At 45.1% G+C, this 23,938-nt stretch overlaps 1 protein-coding gene across 2 annotated transcripts in view; it reads right to left on the reverse strand.

Annotated features, from left to right (window-relative positions):
- Positions 1-23,938, reverse strand: part of IL17RC (interleukin 17 receptor C) — a 208,340-nt gene that overhangs the window by 120,206 nt on the left and 64,196 nt on the right. Inside the window, exons 2-4 of one of the 2 annotated variants that reach the window (XM_086939371.1) lie at positions 11,616-11,637; positions 7,203-7,283; positions 1,728-1,892 (exon numbers count right to left, since the gene is read on the reverse strand). In XM_086939371.1, coding sequence (XP_086795497.1) covers positions 1,728-1,892; positions 7,203-7,283; positions 11,616-11,637 — 268 coding nt within the window. The remainder of the gene's footprint in view (positions 1-1,727; positions 1,893-7,202; positions 7,284-11,615; positions 11,638-23,938) is intronic. The other variant, XM_086939372.1, reaches the window with a different exon arrangement.

Here is a 23,938-nt window from a genome sequence, read left to right on the forward strand (position 1 = left end):
TGTGTTCTATCACAGTTTACGTCTCTTTAATCTACAGATTGAGACGGTAGCATGTGTCCTATCGCAGTTTACGTCTCTTTGATCTACAGATTGAGACGGTAGCGTGTGTCCTATCGCAGTTTACGTCTCTTTGATCTACAGATTGAGACAGTAGCATGTGTCCTATCGCAGTTTACGTTGCTTTGATCTACAGATTGAGACCGCGTCCTGTGTCCTATCACAGTACATCCCCTTTATTAACAGATTGAGACGGTAGCATGTGTCCTATCGCAGTGCATCTCCTTTAGTCACAGATTGAGACGGTAGCATGTGGCCTATCGCAGTGCATCTCCTTTAGTGACAGGTTGAGACAGTAGCATGTGTCCTATCGCAGTTTACGTCGCTTTGATCTACAGATTGAGACCGTGCCCTGTGTCCTATCACAGTACATCTCCTTTATCAACAGATTGAGACGGTAGCACGTGTCCTATCACAGTTCATCTCCTTTATCGACAGATTGAGACGGTGTCCTGTGTCCTATCCCAGTTCATCTCCTTTATCGACAGATTGAGACGGTAGCATGTGTCCTATCACAGTTCATCTCCTTTATCAACAGATTGAGACGGTATCATGTGTCCTATCACAGTTCATCTCCTTTATCGACAATTTGAGACGGTAGCATGTGTCCTATCACAGTTCATCTCCTTTATCGACAGATTGAGACGGTATCATGTGTCCTATCCCAGTTCATCTCCTTTATCGACAGATTGAGACGGTAGCATGTTTCCTATCACAGTTCATCTCCTTTATCGACAGATTGAGACGGTAGCATGGGTCCTATCGCAGTTTACGTCTCTTTGATCTACAGATTGAGATGGTAGCCTGTGTCCTATCGCAGTTTACGTCTCTTTGATCTACAGATTGAGACAGTAGCATGTGTCCTATCGCAGTTTACGTTGCTTTGATTTACAGATTGAGACCGTGTCCTGTGTCCTGTCACAGTTCATCTCCTTTATCGACAGATTGAGATGGTAGCATGTGTCCTATTGTAGTTTATCTCTCTTTGATACACAGACTGATTCAATTTGTCCAGTAGCAGTTTCTCTCAGAGCCGACATTTGAAATGCAGTTTTAAAGTGTATCTTTGACTCTTCTGATTTATTTCCGGGTCTGTAGGGAGGGTGACACTGTCCTAGTGTGCCTCCCTCCTCACACTTACTTCCTGCTCAACAATTCTCTGGCAAGAGGCAGTACTGATTGCCTTCAAGTGTGGTAGAAACAGAGATGCCCCGGAGGACCCCTCTCTCTCTTTGTTTTCCTAACCTGAGATTGATTTACAGCATAAAGCTCTGAAACCATTGTCCGCAGCCTCTAGGGAGACTGTCCCTGATATGAAAGCCACCCACGTTAAAGTGCTACATGTATGACGGAGATCTGCGTACCAGGCTTACTCCATGGGGAGCTATGGCATTACGCACTGCGATTTACACTTTCATGCCTTGGTGAAGGTAAAAAGGATGGTTTTTTGTGATGCTACATGCCCAGTCCTGTGTACTGTTATGGTTCAATGCACCCTAGTGACGCTGAAGCACTGCTACACAAAAACAAAACAACCTGACTTGAGCTAAGAGACATGGAAGATCACAAGCAACACATAAAGTAAGCCACAGTCCCACTTGTGAGCTCAGCATGGCTGGTTCTTTTCAATTTTGACCCATTTCACCAAGGCAGCCTGAAGCCCTCCTTACCTGGAAGGTATTCGACGGACACATCGACTTCGACCCGCACACAGGTCTGACACTTTGTCTTATTTTGAGGGCAGTGCAGGACGGTCTCGGATCGCAGGTTTGATGGCACCACTCTGTGGCCATGGGCTGTGGACCTTCCCTCTGGCATGCACAAGCCTACATTGGCTGAAAGAAAATTAAAAGAGGAGTTACCCGGCTTTCAATTAGCTCATAACATTGTTAACTAAGGAAAGATGCCATCAGCATCTCCAGGACTGACACCGCAGCATACAGTTCAGGGTGGGCAGTGACTCAGCCAACATTAAAAGACACTCCATTACTCCTTCGTAGAGAACCACTGACCCCAGCTCAATCAGTCAATCAAGTATTTATAAAGCGCGGCGTATCACCCGTGATGGTCTCAAGGCGATGGCCATGCAAACTGCTTCATTGTGATTTGTTCATTCGAACAGCCAGGTCCTACCTCCTTCGGCCACGAAAGGGCAGAGGAAGCAATTGTCTCATGAAGAAACAAGGGTTAAGGGTGTGCCAAGTCTTTTTTTCATAACTCAAAATGTTAGCCAAATTCCAGTTATTGTCCTTGACTTTATACTATCCATCTCAGTTCACCTTTGCTGATACAAAGCTTTTTTCCGCATTGCAAGATCATTTTCAACATGTAGACATTTTATTTTCACTCTAGTGGAACTAGTCAGACTAGAAAATGTATATTAAAAATAAAAAACAATTATAAAAATAAATAAATACATAATTTTAAGATTAAAAATCAAATATTTTTTATATTTGAAAAAGAAAAATATTATAATATTAATTACATATAACAAATACCTACAAACATTACATTAAAAAATAAATAAATACGTTTAAAAAATATTCTTTTAAACTAGAAAATATTTACAAACAATAACATCAATTAATACATAAATGTATTAATTTTATTTCCTACCCTATTACACCACACCAATAACAACAGTCTTCAACATAAAAAAATACTTTCTTATTTAATATAATTAATAGTCAATTAAAAAAATATTATTAATAGAAAAACGAATAAACATGAATTAACTACACACACTTTAAAACTATCATGTCCGCAACACACTTAAATTACACTATAAAATAATAAAACACAATTAAAACTTATTTTGAAATGAAAAACTATTGCTATTAACAACTAATTATAAAGTATTTAAAATGTATTTAATACCCACCCTATACCCCTTAAAAAGTAAAAACAACACACAAATAAACAATTACCCAAAATAAATATCAAATAATTAACATTAATTAAGAACTATATATTAATTAAACACAAATTACTTCCCACCCATTACTCCTGTTAGCACAACACACCTAAAATAAATTACACAATTGCCATAATAAATGTTTTATCAATTTAACTTATATCAATTAACAAATAATTATTAATAAACAATAAATAAACTACTTAACACCCTTTAAGCCTATAAACCCAAAATCACACCTACAATTAATTACACACGTATCATAATTAATGATCAATTAATTAATTATAATTAATTAACCAATTATTAATTCATCAAGTAAAATAAAGTACTTCCCATCCTTTACACCTAAAAAACACCAAAACACACACCTACAATTAATTACACAGTCACCAGAATTAATTACTAATTAATGTAATAAATTAATTAACAACCAATTATTATTTCATCAATTAGAAATAAATTACTTCCCACCCTTTACACCTATAAAACGAAAACACACACCTCAAATTATTACACAATTACCATAATTAATTACTATTAATTTACAAACAATTATTAATTAATTAATACTAAATTACTTTTCACATTTAACACTATAACATCTCAATTAAATAAATGCTAATAAATAAAAAATAATCAATTAATTTAATATATAATTAAATTACTTCCCACCCTATTCCCCTATAAACCCACAACCCACTACGGAACTAAAAACAAAAAATTCAACAAAAAAAAATGAATAACTGCAAAAAATGTAACACATATATTAAGAATACAAACAATTCGTATACACAAAACATACATCACATACATTTAAATTGTATACAAAAATACGTAACATTAATTAAAACATTTATATTTTTAACAACTATGGGCCCCATTACGATGGTGGGCGGACTTTGTGCCCGCCACCGTAAAGGAAAATTGGACCGACCGCCAGAGGAGCGGCGGCAGAGGTACGGCGGTCCCACGAGGCATATTAGGATGGCCCCACCACACTGACGGGCGCATTCTTGGCTTTAACAGCATCCGCCGCAATGTTAATGGTGCATGTTGTGCATTGCAATGCATAACGTGACAGGCACTGGGTGGTGCCTGCCACCTTGTGTATGGCAATGAAGGGGTTACCATAGTGACATGGCACACTCCTAAAAGGGATGGAAACTAAGACATAGTAGGCAGAGAATACATAGATGAGTAGGTGAACGTGACACTAATGTTTGGGTTACTTGTCTCCACTGCCTTTGAAGGTGTCTTAAGAGCAAAAAAGAGGCAATGGCTGAGCTGAAGAAAAAGAAGGAAAAACAAGAACAACTATTGAAAGAAAATACCCTACACTGAGGTACCAAGGAAAAGAAGGCAGGAGGAGGCTGGCAAAAGAGAGAGAGAAAAGGGTGAGGAAAGAAAAGGGATCAGAGGATAATGGAAGGAAGCAAGGAGTAAAGAACCCCCTGCGGAACTGCCAATGAGGACTCGGGCAACAGCACAGAGACAACCACACAATGAGTAGATGGCGATGAACTTCTTTTCAAAGACGGTGGCAACCATTGTCCCTTGAATCTCCTCAAACTCTCAGCATCTTTCAACACCACCTCCCACCAAGCTTTGCTCAAGAAAATGGGCTTTAAAAGATATAAACAATGATTGTAAAAGCCATTCCTCATGTACCATACCTCGCTCATCCTGATGGTCACATCTAGATTGGGACTCATCCTCATGAACTAAGGCATACCCCAACGACCATTCCTCTCTCCAGTAACATTTAGCCTCTAAAAGAGTCCCTCAGAGCCCTTCTGGGCAGCAGTGACATAAATATACGTCAATACAATCAGAAGGCACACACCCTTTTCTGAAAACGTCACAAGTAGTTGACCAGTTAAACAACAGCATCACCCCCATCCAAGCGAAGGTTATGGAGCAGAGCTACTTGCATCTCAACTGCTTAGCAAAGTCTTCAAACAGAACTCTTCACCGGTCGTACGGACCTTTGATCATCGACTTGAAGCCAAAGAAAGGAGCCATTATCAGCAACACATTTCAACTGCAGCGAAACCCATGTGGCTCCTCAGAAACGACCGAGAAGATGGTGTGCCAACCATGAGGGTTTTATTAGCAAATAAGTCAATTACAACCTTATCAATTAGTAACAATTCAGTATATATATATATATATTGTAAGAGCATACACATCAAAATCAGTATGTAATCGAAAGTTATATTATGAGACAGAAGATGCAAAATATAACAATGCAGAGCAATCCAAATATACGGTAAGAAGTCTCACTATTCTAAATAACGCTTCAAAAGTGGCCATCAAGGGATTTCAGAAGAAGAAGGCGTCAGCAACAGTTGAACCAAGTTAAGGTTTAGGGGGAAAAGTACAAGCGCTCAAGCACGAAGCTTCACACTTTGAGCTGGAGAATCAGTGAGAAAGGTCTTTTCTCAGAGAAGACAGAACAGCATCTGGTAAACTAGTCTATGGAACACATAATACGTGAAAGAAAGTTTTGGAAACCTCTTCGTATCAGTTTCCACCAAACCGACCAATCAGGATGTGTTGTTCTCTGGGAGCAGGTAGGCACTGGACAAAGAAACACACATCTGCACTGAGTTAAAGTTAGCAACAACCTAGTCTGCCTGGTACAGGAGGATCCCGACCACCACTACGGCCTTGGTGTCCACAGTCAAGTTCAATTACTTTTTAACTATCTAACAGTTCCAGTACAATCCCAATTAGCCTATTCTAGTCAACGAGAAGCTTGATAGTACACCTGCAGAGGGGAAAAGAACATGAAACTTCCAGCGCATGCCATAAATAAACAACTTGTGTAACTTAAGTCTGGTTACAAGTTAGGCCAACTTTACATCAACATGGCTTCCAAGCAAGTCCAGTTAGCATAAGTAAATGTATTGATTACATTTCAACTGTATACGGGTGATTATTACTAGATGTGAATACAGTAGGCCTTGGTGGTAAATTACGTTCCGCTCGCAGAATTTACGTTCCGCGTAGAATGCAGAATTGCCAAAAATTATGTGATCCGCGGCTTTGCAGAATTATTTGCTTTTCGTGCTTTCAAAATGCGTGTTCGCAAGATGTTTCTCCCCAAGCACGCAAACAGCGTTCACGAACAGGAAAAAAGCATTGCGATCGGGCAGAACAAGCAATTCCGCGTGTTTGTTGAACTTTTGCGTGCCCGCTGAGATTTTCTACCATTGCACGGAGCTTTGGAAAGAGCAACTACGCAAATTCTGCCCACCCCTAGAAAAAAGTCACTTACTTCATTTAATTAATAGAAATGCACACAGATCAATACGTTAGAAACACTGTGAGTATAAGTTGCATATAAATAGGTGGAGCACTAAATTACACTGCAACAATGTTTAAAGCTTACATCAAAATTAAACTTAGGAAAACAAAATCTTCCTCATTGAACATAAGCCAAATAACAATAAATTAAAGACGAGCTCTCATGAATGACTCTAAAGGAATTTGGAACCCAACTGTCCAACTCTAGAAAGTTCTGTGTCGTTCACATTGACACCTCCCTGGATTCCACTGCCCTCCAACGAGGAAAACAGCATGGCGCCCACCGAGGGGGCTTCAGAAAGTAAAGTCCAGCCTTTCTGAAAGGACGACAGATATAGCACAAGCGTGGATCCCTTGGTGAACCTTAATGGAAGTACCATCCTGCTGACAGGAATGCTGGAATCCCACCTAAGATGCATCCTTCCAGCAGCCACCCACATGAGCAAGGGTCTCCACATGTTTAACCGGGTCGCCCGCTCAGACAGATCTCTCCCGGAGCCCCTCAGCACCTGCATTTCCTTCAGGTGAGCAGCATCCTTCACAAAACCCTATATAGAGCCTCTAGGATCAGGATCTCTGGCGGTGCCCTACCTCCTGAAATCAGGCTGATCCCCTCAGCTGCATCTTTCAAAGAAGAAGTTAAATACTACTTATGAACAAATGTCTGCTCTCGGTCCCACAATCGGACTCATGGTCTGCACCCAAGACTATCACTAGACAGTTGGACAGTGTTTATTGTCTCTTCGACTTGCTCTAGGGATGTTACTTTCCTCAATTTGTGAACTTACAAGGTCTGTACCTCTCTTGACTATGCTTTTGTTTTCTTTCTTCCGATCATTTGTAAAGCGCTCTGATACCCTCACACGTTATGTTCGTGCTACATAAAAACATTTATGAATAACAAAATAAAACAAAATACCTGCAGCTCCCAGAGCAGCAACGTCATAGGTCTGGAAACCAGGAGTTGTGAGAAGGAGAAAAACAGACAGGAAGAGTTCTCCTGGAATGGCCCAAAAATACGGACAAGATCTCAGTCCAGACCCAACAAACCCAAGCCACTACAAGCGAATGAAGGCACTTTTCTTCACACACTATCTTACTGCAAGATAACAACCTAACTTCCAACACTCCCTCTCTCAAGCCCTCTAAATTCCCATACTCACTTGTGCCCCAATCTTTTTATGGGCTCCATCTAGTGACCCCTCCACTTTTTTGTACAGCGCTCCACTACCTTGTAGCTAGGGTCATGCTCTGTATATCCAGAATAAATAATCACACCAAAAGGAAGGGAAATGTAACAGAAATGAAGGGAGAGGGGAATGGTGAAGGGAAATCAGATATGTTGGGAGGGTGGAGAAGGTATGGAAGGATAGAAGCGGTGGAGGAAATGGCTGAATGGGAGAAAACACACTGAAGGGAAGGAGGGAGGAGGGACTAGAGGGTGGGAAGAAGAGCAAGAATGTATGGGGGAAGGAATAGAGAGAAACTGGGAGAGGAGCATAAAGAAGAGAGAAAAGGGATGAAAGGGAACGACTAAGGAAAGAAGAAATGAGTAAAGGTAAGGTGGAAGGAATAGAGAGGAAACAGAAGAGGAGTAGAAAGAAGATTAGGAAAAAGGGTGAGAGGGAGCAATGAAGGAAAGAAGAAGGGAGTGAAGGTAGGGCAGAAGGAATAGAGAGAAATCGAAAGAGAAGTATACAAAAGAATAGGAAAAGGGAAGAAAGGGAGCGACGAAAGACAGAAGAAAGGAATGAAGGTAGGGTGGAAGGAAGGAATAGAGAGGAACTGGAATAGGAGCATAAAGAAGAGTGGGAAAAGGGATGAAAGGGAACGACGAAGGAAAGAAGAAAGGAGTAAAGGTAGGGTGGAAGGAACAGAGAGGAGTTGGAAGACGAGCACAAAGAAGAAGAGTTGGAAAAGGGATGAAAGGGAGGGACGAAGGAAAGAAGAAAGGAGTAAAGGTAGGGTGGAAGGAACAGAGAGGAGTTGGAAGACGAGCACAAAGAAGAAGAGTTGGAAAAGGGATGAAAGGGAACGACGAAGGAAAGAAGAAAGGAGTAAAGGTAGGGTGGAAGGAACAGAGAGGAGTTGGAAGACGAGCACAAAGAAGAAGAGTTGGAAAAGGGATGAAAGGGAACGACGAAGGAAAGAAGAAAGGAGTAAAGGTAGGGTGGAAAGAACAGAGAGGAAACAGAAGAGGAGTAGAAAGAAGAGTGGGAAAAGGGGGTGGGAGGGATGAAGGAAAGAAGAAAGGAGTAAAGGTAGGGTGGAAGGAACAGAGAGGAGTTGGAAGACGAGCACAAAGAAGAAGAGTTGGAAAAGGGATGAAAGGGAGGGACGAAGGAAAGAAGAAAGGAGTAAAGGTAGGGTGGAAGGAACAGAGAGGAGTTGGAAGACGAGCACAAAGAAGAAGAGTTGGAAAAGGGATGAAAGGGAACGACGAAGGAAAGAAGAAAGGAGTAAAGGTAGGGTGGAAAGAACAGAGAGGAAACAGAAGAGGAGTAGAAAGAAGAGTGGGAAAAGGGGGTGGGAGGGATGAAGGAAAGAAGAAAGGAGTAAAGGTAGGGTGGAAGGAACAGAGAGGAGTTGGAAGACGAGCACAAAGAAGAAGAGTTGGAAAAGGGATGAAAGGGAACGACGAAGGAAAGAAGAAAGGAGTAAAGGTAGGGTGGAAGGAACAGAGAGGAGTTGGAAGACGAGCACAAAGAAGAAGAGTTGGAAAAGGGATGAAAGGGAACGACGAAGGAAAGAAGAAAGGAGTAAAGGTAGGGTGGAAAGAACAGAGAGGAAACAGAAGAGGAGTAGAAAGAAGAGTGGGAAAAGGGGGTGGGAGGGATGAAGGAAAGAAGAAAGGAGTAAAGGTAGGGTGGAAGGAACAGAGAGGAGTTGGAAGACGAGCACAAAGAAGAAGAGTTGGAAAAGGGATGAAAGGGAGGGACGAAGGAAAGAAGAAAGGAGTAAAGGTAGGGTGGAAGGAACAGAGAGGAGTTGGAAGACGAGCACAAAGAAGAAGAGTTGGAAAAGGGATGAAAGGGAACGACGAAGGAAAGAAGAAAGGAGTAAAGGTAGGGTGGAAGGAACAGAGAGGAGTTGGAAGACGAGCACAAAGAAGAAGAGTTGGAAAAGGGATGAAAGGGAACGACGAAGGAAAGAAGAAAGGAGTAAAGGTAGGGTGGAAAGAACAGAGAGGAAACAGAAGAGGAGTAGAAAGAAGAGTGGGAAAAGGGGGTGGGAGGGATGAAGGAAAGAAGAAAGGAGTAAAGGTAGGGTGGAAGGAACAGAGAGGAGTTGGAAGACGAGCACAAAGAAGAAGAGTTGGAAAAGGGATGAAAGGGAGGGACGAAGGAAAGAAGAAAGGAGTAAAGGTAGGGTGGAAGGAACAGAGAGGAGTTGGAAGACGAGCACAAAGAAGAAGAGTTGGAAAAGGGATGAAAGGGAACGACGAAGGAAAGAAGAAAGGAGTAAAGGTAGGGTGGAAGGAACAGAGAGGAGTTGGAAGACGAGCACAAAGAAGAAGAGTTGGAAAAGGGATGAAAGGGAACGACGAAGGAAAGAAGAAAGGAGTAAAGGTAGGGTGGAAGGAACAGAGAGGAGTTGGAAGACGAGCACAAAGAAGAAGAGTTGGAAAAGGGATGAAAGGGAACGACGAAGGAAAGAAGAAAGGAGTAAAGGTAGGGTGGAAGGAACAGAGAGGAGTTGGAAGACGAGCACAAAGAAGAAGAGTTGGAAAAGGGATGAAAGGGAACGACGAAGGAAAGAAGAAAGGAGTAAAGGTAGGGTGGAAGGAACAGAGAGGAGTTGGAAGACGAGCACAAAGAAGAAGAGTTGGAAAAGGGATGAAAGGGAGGGACGAAGGAAAGAAGAAAGGAGTAAAGGTAGGGTGGAAAGAACAGAGAGGAAACAGAAGAGGAGTAGAAAGAAGAGTGGGAAAAGGGGGTGGGAGGGATGAAGGAAAGAAGAAAGGAGTAAAGGTAGGGTGGAAGGAACAGAGAGGAGTTGGAAGACGAGCACAAAGAAGAAGAGTTGGAAAAGGGATGAAAGGGAGGGACGAAGGAAAGAAGAAAGGAGTAAAGGTAGGGTGGAAGGAACAGAGAGGAGTTGGAAGACGAGCACAAAGAAGAAGAGTTGGAAAAGGGATGAAAGGGAGGGACGAAGGAAAGAAGAAAGGAGTAAAGGTAGGGTGGAAGGAACAGAGAGGAGTTGGAAGACGAGCACAAAGAAGAAGAGTTGGAAAAGGGATGAAAGGGAACGACGAAGGAAAGAAGAAAGGAGTAAAGGTAGGGTGGAAAGAACAGAGAGGAAACAGAAGAGGAGTAGAAAGAAGAGTGGGAAAAGGGGGTGGGAGGGATGAAGGAAAGAAGAAAGGAGTAAAGGTAGGGTGGAAGGAACAGAGAGGAGTTGGAAGACGATTACAAAAAAGAAGAGTTGGAATTAGGGTGGAAGGAATAGAGAGGAAACAGAAGAGGAGTAGAAAGAAGCGTGGGAAAAGGGGGTGGGAGGGATGAAGGAAAGAAGAAAGGAGTAAAGGTAGGGTGGAAGGAACAGAGAGGAGTTGGAAGACGATTACAAAAAAGAAGAGTTGGAATTAGGGTGGAAGGAATAGAGAGGAAACAGAAGAGGAGTAGAAAGAAGCGTGGGAAAAGGGGGTGGGAGGGATGAAGGAAAGAAGAAAGGAGTAAAGGTAGGGTGGAAGGAACAGAGAGGAGTTGGAAGACGATTACAAAAAAGAAGAGTTGGAATTAGGGTGGAAGGAATAGAGAGGGACTGGAAGAGGAATATAAAGAAGAGTGTAAAAAGGGATTAAAGGGAGCGATGGTGGAAACAAATAAGGAGTAAAGTTAGGGTGGAAGGAATAGTGAGGAACCGAAAGAGGAGCAGAAAGAAGAGTGAGAAAGGGGATACGAGGGGCGACAAAGGAAAGAAGAAAGGAGTGAAGGTAGGGTGGGAGGAAGGTGGGGGCACAGGAAGAATGAAGAAGGAAGGAAGGAATGGACAGGCTAAGGAGGAGAGGCACCGAGACGGGGAAGAAGCATGGAAGGATGGAAGAGTTGAGGGGAGAGGAAAGATGGAGAGAAAGCAGGACGGTGGGGAATAGGTGAGAGAGGGAGGAAGCACAGTATCAAGGAAGAGACAGAGAAGGAAGGAATAAGACAATGTACTAAGGTAGGAGAGAACGAAAGGAGGAGGGGATGGAAAAGCAGGAAAAAAGGAAGGATAGAAGAAACATGTGTGGCACCAAACCTTGAAAAGATGAAGGAAGGGAGAATACACAGGAGAACACATCAGAGAACACTTTAGCAACATTAAAAGTCTTCTGGCCAGGTGTACTTACGACGCTTCTCACACAGAAGGCCCTGCAGAAGAGAGAAAGAAGAAAAGATGCAATTAATATTCATTTTCTGAATACGTGGGAGGTCAGTGTGAGCAGCATCATTCCTACAGCTCAAGAAGAAATCGTGCTAAATCAAACATCTATAAATAAAAAATAAATAAAACTACCTGCAGCGCCCAGAGCAGAAACATCACACATCTGGAAACCAGGAGACGTGAGAAGGAGAAAAGCAGACAGCAAGAGCTCTCCTGGAATATCCCAAAAATAGGGAACAAGAGCCCAGTCCAGACCTAACAAACCCAAGCCACTACAAGCGAATGAAGGCACTTTTCTCCACACACTGTCATACTGCAAGATAACATCTTAACGTACAACTCTCCCACTTCCAAGCCCTCTAAGCTCCCATACTCACGTGTGCCCCAGTCTGTTCATGGGCTCCATCTAGTGACCCCCCACTGTTTTGTACAGCGCTCCACTATCTTGTAACTAGGGTCATGCTCTACATATCGAGAATAAATAATCACACCAAAAGGATGAAACATGCAACATCAAGATGAAAAGGTTTGCTCTGAGAAGAGGGAAATGACGAACTTGCAGGAAACGTGCAACAGCAATATATGCAAAACACCCCGAAAAGGATCTCGGGAAGGAGGCGTTGGGGGCCTCACTGAGAGACAGCAGGGAGCATGGTGCAAACGTCAGAACACCTATGCTGCCTGTTTCACAGAGATACTCCTGTGGGCGGGGCCAGAAGCCAGGATTGGAATATTTTAAAGCATTCGAAACATCAGGTCTTGCAGGCCGCTGTGCAGTCGATCCAGACCTAAAACCGATATTAGAGGTCACTTTAGGATTCCATGATTTTATGAAGAGGCTTGACCTACAAACTCGCACAAGGTAGGGGGTACTTTATCTCATATAGTATAGCTGCCTACTGCATCCATGTCACGTGGGCCCTTACATGGTCCACCCTCCTCCTCTGATTCTGAGAGGGCGAGCCTTACACTGTGTTTATGTCTTTGGTAAATGTCTCTGACGCAGCTCAAGGGGTCTCTGCACTGTGTCTGTGTTTAGATAACTCTGTAACTTCTCAAGGGAAAGACGGAAGTGGGCGGTTCGTTAATTCATGAACACACTGGGGACTTGTAGGAACTTTGTTTCCACCGACCTCTTAAAATGCACTGCGTGACGATGTTAAAATCAAAACTGGTTCATTCCCAAATATTTACTGTACTAGAGCATGCTGGGACACAAAGCAATGCCCTAATAAAAGAAGTGATAAATACATGGCCGAGTACTACTTTTATTGAAAAAATAAACATAAATACATGAAATATCAACAGGGGTCCCTTGGACCCGGTGACGGGGTGAGATACACATAGATTCGCCCTGACCAATGAGGATTCAAGGGGTCTCATTTCTGTCGGTGCCGTAGGATGGAACGTTGGACTGGTGAGACCCACAGTCTTAGGGCGGGCTGGGAATCAGACGCCGCCCTGACAAGAATGTCCAAGACATCCCCACCCTTTCCACTCTCTTCTATCCCATCTCATTCTCGCTTTCACTCACTCTCTTTCTCTCCCCCCCTCCCGCCTTGATCTCATAACCCTGCTGTGTCTACTACCCTAAGCCCTGGGGAGAATTACTGAGGCACTTGCAGTCCTGGAGCTTCACCTGCCAGGGCAGTGCCCGGTGGGACAGATGGCCAGTCTAGGCCTGCCACCCTCCACCCTTCACCCTTCCTTCCACTAATACCACAAAGGAGTCCCCAGCTGTGCCCACTGCCATAAGCCCTCGGGACCTGGAGAGAATGACCCAGGCGGCTTCCAGCCGTGGGGCTTCAACGCCAGGGGCAGTGCCCGTGGGACAGATGGCCAGGCCAGACCTCCCAGCCTCCACCCTTCACTCCAGTGGTACCACAAGAGTCCCCAGCTGTGCCCACTGACATAAGCCCTGGGGAGCTGGTGAAAATGACACAGAGGCTTCCAGACATGGGGCTTAAATGCCAGGGGCAGTGCCGGGTGAGACACACTGGCATTCTAAGCCTGCCAGCCTCCACCCTTCACTCCAGTGGTACCATAAAGGATGCCCCAGCTGTGCCCACTGCCAAAAGCCCTGGGGATCTGGAGAGAATGACCCAGGGGGCTTCCAGCTGTGGGGGCTTCAAAGCCAGGGGCAGTGCCCGGTGGGACAGATGGCCAGGCCAGGCCAGGCCTCCCAGCCTCCTCCCTTCACTCCAGTGGTACCACAAGAGTCCCAAGCTGTGCCCACTGCCAAAAGCCCTGGGGAGCTGGACAGAATGACCCAGGTGGCTTCCAGCCGTGGGGCTGCAATGCCAGGGGCAGTGCCCGGTGGGACAGATGGCCAGTCCAGGTCTTCCAGCCTCCACCCTTCACTCCAGTGGTGCCACGAAGCTCTCATGTTTCTCAGCCCATGCATGAGGAGTTCATCCAGTCCACGGTTTTCCTTTACATTCTGGGACTCACAGACCTGTTTTCTAATAAGAGAAACAATTGCAAAGAAAAAAAACCTGGACTGGATGAGTTACTCACATGGAACTGTGAAGCGGGCACTGCCGCTGGTCTGCCAGAAAGGTCTGTTGTGAAGACTCAGCTGTTCATATTCCCCCAGTTTTCCACTTATCTTGGATGCCTGGGCCTCTACTACATCCTCCAGGGTGCACTGGTCCCGTCTGAGCTGCAGTGAACCTTTAACTGGCTGCACTTGGGACAGACCATGGCAAGGTCAGCTTTACTGCCACCTCGCATCTACCCTGGGAGGAGGGCATTGAGTGACGGCACCCACCTGCAGGGGTGCCTGGGGTGCCCTGCCTTTTCCCCTGCTCCCCCCTCTGCAAAATATGGTGTGGGCACAGAGGTAAAGCATCTAGTCATTACATGGTTGCAGCCTATACAAATGAGGGTGCGCCCCCTTGTGGTCCCACCCTCACAGTATGTGCTCCAGTGCCATTGGTATTACAGACCAGCCCATGCCAGCATCCGCGACCCTTTCTATCAAACCAACCAGCCACAGTGGCACAAGAAGTCAGTCCAAACACCCACCGTACCCTTGGGGCACTTTTTGCAATACGGCCCTCAAAGCACAATTGTTAGACCTGGCACCTTGGCGTGAGTCTCCCTTCCACTTTTCTGCTGCTGTGCCTCATGTGTTTTGTTGGTGTTAGCTGCTCAGGGCACTGTGCCACTGCCAATCAGTGCCACAGTGCAAGTGCTCCCTATGAAAAGTATATACATTGATTGGTTTCCATGATTGGCTTATTTGGTTTACTGTCAGTCCCCGGTAAAGTGCACCAGGAGTGCCAGGGCTTGTAAATACAAATGCGGCTGGCGGGCCTGCAGCACTGGTTGTGCCACCCACAGAAGTGGCCTAGTAAAATGTGTCTAGGGTCTGCCATTGCAGAACCTGCGCGCAGTCTGGTACTGTTATGCTGACTGCGCAAGTACACCTACTTGCCAGTTCCTAAGCCTTCTCTTATCTTCATATTAGTCACCCCTATGGTAGGACCAAGGGCAGGGTGCATTGTAAGCATAAGGTAGGACAAGCTCTGATGTGTGTGGCATGTCCTAATAGTGAATTACAGCCATTTTCGTTTTTCACTATTGAAGGCTACCCGCTCTCCATAGGCCAGAAGGGGCTGCTGGGATTATTATACTCTATAATCCTAACAGACTCAGAGAGCATGGAAGAAAGTCAAGTTTAATATGCCTGGATTCAGAATAATAAAATACTTATTTTAGTAAAGTTTATTTTCATATCCTGTGTTTGCAAATACTACTTTTAGAAAGTTAGTATTTGCTTGCCTCACCATTTCAGCCCGCCTCTGCTCTGATGTGTATCTGCTGTCTGGTTTCTGTGTATGACAGGGCTGGGGAATTCCAGGAGACAGGCTGGGGATGACAGGTGGTGAATAGAGAGATTACACCAGGATGGATGGGGGGAGTGCCCTTGACTCTGAATAGGGCTGTGCACTGCCACCTCAATGCTGGCCCGCCCCCCGGGGAGCGTCTGATGTCTCTGCCCTGCACCTTGTAAAGAGAGAGGGGAAGACTGTCAACAGAGTACTCCTGGACTGTACTTGTCACCACAATGCTGGCTCCACCTCCTGCGGAGCGTCTTATGTCCCTGCCCTGCTCACTGAAAGGAGAAGCCAGAGTCTGCAAAATAAAGTGCTCAGGGACTGGACTGGATTAGGCAAAGCCCCCCCTGGCCTGCAAGAACAAAAGAAATGCTGTGTAAAAGTAGGAGCCCTGCTCCCAAGAAATTAGATCCTGCTTTTGAACCAAGAAGACACTTCTGCCCAAAGATAAGGAACCGGTAAAGCTGAAGGAGGAAGACTGTCCCTATCGTGGGGGACTGGCCTGCAGTGGTTGCCTTGCTGCCAAAGGAGAGGAAGAAACCTACAAAGACTTGCTACATTTAAACTTGCTTTACTTTCTGCAAAGAAATTGTGCTTCAAAGACAATCTCCAAGGGCCTGGAAGAGAGCTTGCCCCCTGAACTGAGCCCCATGACCATTGGGCTCTCTCCCCTTCAAAAACGAGCTGCTGGGCTGCCTACGCTCGTGCCGCTGAAACGCCGTCGCTGTGTGCCTCACAACTTTTTAGGTTTCGCCTCGCCGAAGGATGCGCTCTGCGCATCTTTTCGGCGCAGGCGAAATCCTGTTGAGTTCCATAGTGTGGCTTGGTTCGGCCCTCGTCCTTGATTGGCTGGCTCCGTAAACGGAGCCTTGCCATTGGACGAGGGGCCTGTCCGTCAATGCCGGACCAGACACGGGGGCGTTCCCGACATTCTTTGGCTTTTGCCGACGTCACGGGACGCCGGGAACGCCCCCGTGTCTGGTCCGGCATTGCCGGCACCTCCCTTGCTGCTCGGGACGGGTGAGTGACCTTCCCTCCCTTTCTCCCCCTCCCTCCCTCCCTCCCTCCCGTTCTGCTCGATCCCCGCCCGGGGGTTTCTTCAGCCGGCCGGCCAATCCAGAGTTTACGGTACACCCATCTATTGTCCTCCACACCCTTTCTCCAGCACCTTGGACGCATCGTTTCTGGCCACCCCATTCCGAATCAGGTCTATAAACTTCAGGGACCGTTCTACCCCACGTCCCGTCCCTCCCTCACCTGCCACCCTCACCGTGGCTTTTGTGGTGAGCAGCAACGCGTCCTGGTTGATGTTGGACACATCTGGGGAACTTTTCATGATGACACGAATGCGGGACATTGGTAGCGACATCAGCCGGTTCTCGCCACCGGTACCCGCCATCTTCTTCCTTTGACCAGTAAAGCGAGCAGGCGCAGTGCAGTGATCGAAACATCACAGCTTAGCCAATCAGCAGAATATTGTGAGCTCATCAACACAATAGAACAAACTCTATGGGCTACGCGCCCTAGAGTTAAAACCCGTCACTTTATAAACTAGAGCGCTAACCGTTATTAGGACCAACTTTGGTGTTTGGGAAACGTATGAATGGCAAATAGAGGCCAGGTTACACATGCAATATGGCGTCACAGAATTTGTGACTGGCGGCCTAGATTTCTGGAAGGGCTGGTGTTTCCAGCCCGTAAACGAGGAAGAGATGGTTTGTTTTGGTCTCTACAAATCCGGAAGTAAGAAATTATAGACAGATCTTTCAATGAAGAAAGAAGAGGAAAACAGAAACTAAAAGGGGACTGAAATGTGCAACTATTGTGTAGGTTTCGTAAATCCTTGCGGCCGCTTTTCACTGAAGGGAGCAAGTTTGCTGTGAAGTGTGGCATGCTGTGCGATAAAATGGACGCACTGCTTAGTTGACGCCGAAGGAACACATCAACGTTTTCGTGGACATTTAGATCGAATTCTGTACCTAGGATGTAATCAATTTTTTTACGTGGATTTTTAGGCATAGATTTAAAAGTACTTTACAAACCTATCAAAATTAACTTTTGAGCAGTTCTTTCTCTAAATCCTATTTTTATGAACATTTTATTAGAGAGAATTAAATATATGTACCATTCCAAGATGGCTTTCTTTTTATCACCTGATTGGTGAGGGGACCTGTGCTGTCTGTTTAGGTCCGACGCGGGAGCAGCTGGTTTCTGCAGCCGGTGCCAGTGGATCGGAAGGGACAAGAACTGAGGTAGGTGAGATGCACACGCTAGACTCTCGTGGGCAGTTGCCCCTTACTATGGTGCTGGTTGGAGCTTGTGACAGTTGTTCTCTGATTATTTAACTTAAACCTAAACTAGACGCTGTATAGGACATAACATTCCCTGCAGAATATTTGTAATATTGAGGAGAACTTTGGCGTGAGGTTTGCATTATGCAGTAGCTTAATCTAGTTTGCACGTTTGTTTATTGGGGAGAACTTTGGCATGGTGTTTGCATTATACAGCAGCTTAATATGGTTTGCACGTTTGTTTTATTTAGAGCTGGAAATATGATTGATATTTGCTCTTTTAATTGTTTCACATGTCGTGTCACCTTTATGTATTCAAATTATGTTTGTTGCATTATATTGGTGAGAACGATTCTTTTACATCAAAGTCCTTAATTGCTTTGGTATGCCTCACATGGTAAGGATGTGGACAAAAGGTAATGATTGGGACGAGTGGAAGTAGGATTTAGAGTAATGAAGATTAACAGTACATAATCAGGCCGTCTTTCTTCAGTCACATACGTTTATTTTTTGTTTCACAGCTCTTTATTAATTTTTGTACGTTTATAGCACACATAGCAAGTTCTACTGTCAAATGTGACTCCACTTGTTATATGTTCGAGAGCCATACATCACCATGTTCAACAAACTCTATGCTATAACCCCAAACACTTGGTCCCAGGTATACGGCTATGATCTACATATAATTTACAATGCACTTTCTTAGCAATGTTTACATTATTGTATTCCAAGATTATCATGTGTGAGCAAGAAGAAAAAATAAAATATTATATTTTTGGGGGGGCGGGGAGAAAAAAGGAAGGCAATTTTAGATATGTCTACTCATTCTTCCTCATCACAGGAGTAATTAATATATCAATGATCCAATTATACTTACACGCTCATTGAGAGCGATCAGCTGACTTTGCTTCTAATTTAATCATCAGCACATCCCAGGGGTCGTATGCCACGTTTGCCTTCTCGGTATTTTTAGTATAGTTGAAATCATCAAGCAGCGGTCAGTATTTCCATTGTATACGTTGACAGATGCATTTTGGTGATTACATTTTATCTTCACATATATCGAGAAGTGCATATCATCTGGACTTTAAATTGCTTCTCACATCTCTGTAATTTTGGTCAAGAAAGTCGCTTGGCAGCTTCCTGAAACCGAAATCTCCGTCTGACCAATATAGTGTAAAATGTGTGTTCCTTCGTGGCCTCTAGATTACAGGCAGCCTACCCTGGTGGTACGTATATGCATTTTTCCTGTTTTGAAAGCAGGACAAAGTGTTGTAAAATCTGAATTTAGCAGCCCACCATATCGCAGCTGATAAGGGTCAACGTTTTAAATATATGTGTTATATTAACTGCTTTGAGTAGGATGACAATGGTGAGTGGTCTCTAAGGGGGACGTGGCAAGAGTTAAGGCACCTTTATAAAAGGTGGGGCAAATACCTGTGAAATAGAATACTACGCCTCACAAATTCATAAACGGGGCTTCTGATCATAACAATACCCGGGATCAGTAAGCTCCACACTATGTAGCAGTTTGTATGGCAACTTTACCCTGGGCCATAAGCAATAATGCTGGTGACTGTAGCCTGATATTTCTGGCTTCTATTCTTCCACTGCTTACTTTTCAACCATTACTTTTTTAGGTTTCGGCTGCAAAAAAGCTGCGCAAGCAGCTTTTGCGCAGGAGAAATCTATTGAGTTACAGTATCGTGCTCGGCTGGGGACGCAGGGCACCGGACCGCCCCCTGCAGTGAGTATTGGAGGCACGGGAGGGGCGGGAAGCCCGGGTGTCGGGGATATTCATTGAGCATGGGTTTAGGGAACACGTCCGAAAAATGAGGGTGACCGATCGGTACTCTTTCTTACCACGTGACTGTATAGTGGGCCTTACTTTGCCGCCACCTCTTTGATTCCCTCACTATAATTCAATTGCTCCATTTTATTTATGCCAGTAGCGCATTCACCTGGAGCTTGCCAGTACTTATTTCTAGTAGTCACCGTAACCTACGCGATTTGTTTACTTTTTCAATGTCTATATTTCGCTGGTTTATTACACATGATTTGGGATTTAGGAGGGTGCACTTTAACTTCCAATGTGTGCCCTTGAGCAGAATTTTTTCTTAATAGTTTTATGTTCCTCTCCGGTTCCATTTGTCACGTAAGTCTTGACTAGCCATCATCGCTTTATTTTCGTCAGACTCCTGTATTTTTAAGTGTGTAGGTTTTGTCCCTTAGGCCTCGTTGTCTGGGGTTCTGCTGGCCCCATGTGTCTAGTTGCACGTGGCCAATGGGCATTCCCAATAGGAATAGATCGACCCAGATATGTACATACAATACCATATTGGACGGGTATATCCTAACTTTGTATCAAATGATTCCCCGTTGACTGCAAGTCAAAGGGACACAGCTTTGTAAGTTCTGGGATTTCCTTCATACAATCATTAGTTTCAGACGTGTTGGTCGAATTGAAGTGAATCAGGACTACACATCCCAGAATGCACACGTTTCTAGCTTCTGACTGCCCTCTACAACCAGCAGCGTGTTGCTTTGCCAGAGCCACTCACCTCCTCCTGACTCACCACCTGCAGCATGTTCAGCCGATTCTTGCCCATTTTTGTAGCATGAGCCACTTCTGCCCACCAGAGACATGCCACAAAGGGCGCTAAGATTCGAGCCGACGTCTGGGCTTCGAGTTCTCCTGTGCCTCAGTGAGAGGGTGCACGTGGATCGGTGTTACTCGTGTACACTCTGCGGTGGAGAGTTCCTTGCCTCGATTTACGCTATACATTCAGGGTCCAGTGTGAGAGCTGTGTGTGCTGTGAGAGCTGTGTGTGCTGTGAGAGCTGTGTGTGCTGTGAGAGCTGTGTGTGCTGTGAGAGCTGTGTGGGCTGTGAGTTGTGTGGGCTGTGAGTTGTGTGTGCTGTGAGAGCTGTGTGGACTGTGAGAGCTGTGTGGACTGTGAGAGCTGTGTGGACTGTGAGAGCTGTTGGCAATGTAAATAACAATGCCATTTATTTATAAGGAAAAAAAAAAAAAGAAGAAATGTCATGAGCAATGCCAATAGCTCTAACTTTTCCAAAGGCGAAACCATTGCATTGTAAATGCTTGTTGTTTTAGCCCTGAAGTGTCCCTGAGTCTGTGCCGTAGCCGCCAACATCGTGTGCCCTCACTGGTTGCAGCCATAGCCACACTGTGTCCACCCAGGGCCGCCCCGCACCTGCCTCGCCTTTGACCTCTTCACAGCCGGAGTCGCACCGCACCGCTGACAGCTGCCGCGACCTTCGCAAGCGCCCTGCAAGGTACGACGCGTACGCTTGAAGCGCACTCAATCGCACTTTGTCTCCGCCTCCCGGGGCCGCGCCGCACAAGAGAAGCCGCCCAGTACGAGTCCTACTGGGCCACTACGTGCCGCACTGCCGCCCCGGAGATCCTGCCCGCAAAAGAAGATACGGCTCGTACGCCGCCTCAGTAAGATCCAGCCTTGGTGTTTACTCTGCGAGAGTACGGTGCGTCCATCTTAAAGCGCACCACCCCGTACCCTGTGAAACCCCCCGAGGCCGCGCCGCACGCTACGTGCCGCATTGCCGCCTTCGAGGACCTTGGCTGGTTACAAAGGATCGCCTACGAATCGAACCCTCCGTAGCGCCTCCCGAAGTCCAGCTGGGACATTCTGCACCACGGAGACTCCCTACCTCCGGATCTCCCCCCGGAAGCTACTGAGGAATGTCTCCTTTTGCCCGCACTTCCCCACAAGCAATCAGGTACTTTTGTGCATCGTACCAAAGGGTGCTGCAGCGGACCAGAGGGTCCGTTTTGTTGATAACAGTCCTCTAGCCTTTCTACCAGTAGAGGGCCATCCCCGTGAATAAGAACTGCGCAAACCTGAGTAAAAGCCTATTTACAAAAGAACTCTTTACCCTAAACAGTATTGTGTGCATCCAAAACGCTATTTATGGTCTTGTATTAAGTCTGCATAGGAACTATCTATATTTACATAAAGTCTACATATTTTTATACAAACCTAGACTGGTGTCCATTTGTGGTGGGTCATTTAATTATTGTGAACAGCGATAAATGCTTAACCATTGAACGCCCTGAAGTTTAGCCTAGACTGCTTGCGCCACACTACCTAGAGGGTGAGCAGGGGTTATTTTCAGGAGTAAGTCCCTTGCCCTGACTAGAGGAGAGGGACCCTGTTTGTCACAAGTGCATACCTGTGACAACCAGAGACCCCCAAATCTAACAACAATTTTACCGGTGTGCCCTGACTGAGGTGTCTCTTAGGTAAACATGGGCGGAGATCTCCGCTCCGCCCACGGAGTGTGCGGAGATTTGCCTACTCCGCTTTCCGTGGAATAGACTACGCTCCGCATACTCCGCAGCGGAGTTGGCCTGACGCCCACCTCCACCCCCTATTAAGCTATAAGTTACCAATAATTTAAAAAAATGTAAAACCACTTACCTCCTTACCGCAGCATTCCCTGGGCTGCCCTCTTCGTCGTCATACTGGTACTAATCGGGAAAACTGCGCATCTGCGCACTCCAGCGCTTGCGCATTTCTTGCGACCCGTATGGCGAGTAAGAGGAGGAGGGCGTGCCTGGGGACGCCGCAGGAAAGAGGTAAGTGTTTTTTTTTTTTTTTTTTTTACTGGTAACTTATATCTTAATAGGGGGGTGGAGGCAGGCGGCGTAGCGAAGCTCCACGGAGTTTATTTCCAACTCCGTGGCCCTCTGCTTAGCCCCGCCCAGGGTTACTCTTAGGCAGAGATGGCTCAGTGAGTGAAACACTCAGTGGTGACATCCACCATAATATACAAATCCTGGACAGGCTGGTCCTGACCTCCATCTTTCCAAGGTTGAACTGAGCACTGTTACACATGGCAGAAGTGCATTAAGATGCCCTATTTAACAAACATATATAATTATGGATTCATGATATTATATTTCCAGCTCTAGTTCTTACACACGAAGGTGGGGTCACTCCCTCCCTTAGGTGCTCTGACGTCATTAAATACAGTTTTTCATGTTCCCACATGCTTGCTAAAAGAGGCAAAGAGATCTTACACCGGTAAACCTGGAAGCCTGTAGGATGGATTGTTGTGCGGGCAGAAGAGAGTGCCCGGCACTGCTCCTAAAAATCTGTTCTTCTTTATCATGTAGGAGTTACCTGTGAGCAAACAGCTACCGGCTTGGAGAGCCCCAAAGTTTGGACAGAACCACATTGAACCCGACTTTGTCAGCGCCTGAGCTCAACATAGGAGAGTTTTCCAGCTGCTTTACTGTCTGAGCAGGCCAATCTCTCATTTAAAGGGTCTCGAAGAAAGTGAAACTTCCAGGGTTCATGTTTCTCTATCAACTGAAGCAACCTTTGAAGTTATGTGGTACTGGAAGACCAAAATATGTGGCAATATTACCAAGGTTATGCACCAAGGAAAGGCAAATTACTGTTATAAAAAGTAATACACATTTTGTGGTGTAGCATACACTAAAGGACATTTTAAAGCACATTCTTTTGACATTATTCATTTATTATCTAACTCCTTGGACACTTACAACTGATAGAAGATGAACCTAATCTCCATAGAAAATGTATAGCTTTCTGATGCAAGAAATCTACAGACATACAGGGCCCGATTCACAGAATGAATTTAAGACTCAATCCTAAACTTACTACTATTTTGGTATTCACAGAATGCACTTACTACATTTGGCATTCACAGAATGAACTTACTACTTTTGGTTTTCACAGAAGTTAGGATTTTGTCTTAAATTTGTCTTAAGACAAACTTAAGACAGACTTAAGACAGACTTAAGTTAGGATTTTGTCTTAAGTCTGTCTTAAGTCTGACTTAAGTTTTTCTTAATTCTGTCTTAAGTCTGTCTTAAGTTTGTCTTAAGACAAAATCCTAACTTCTGTGAATACCAAAAGTAGTAAGTTCATTCTGTGAATGCCAAAAGTAGAAAGTGCATTCTGTGAATACCAAAATAGTAATAAGTTTAGGATTGAGTCTTAAGTTCATTCTGTGAATCGGGCCCATACAGAGCTGTGCTGCCTTCTGGTCAGGTTCAAGGTGTAGAAATATCATGTATACACTAGGCCTGAGTGGTAAATTCCGTTCCGCTCACGGAATTTGCGGAATTTGGGTAATTTCGCGTTC

The sequence above is a fragment of the Lissotriton vulgaris genome, chromosome 9 (genome assembly GCF_964263255.1).
Source record: "Lissotriton vulgaris chromosome 9, aLisVul1.2, whole genome shotgun sequence".
NCBI lineage: Eukaryota > Metazoa > Chordata > Amphibia > Caudata > Salamandridae > Lissotriton > Lissotriton vulgaris.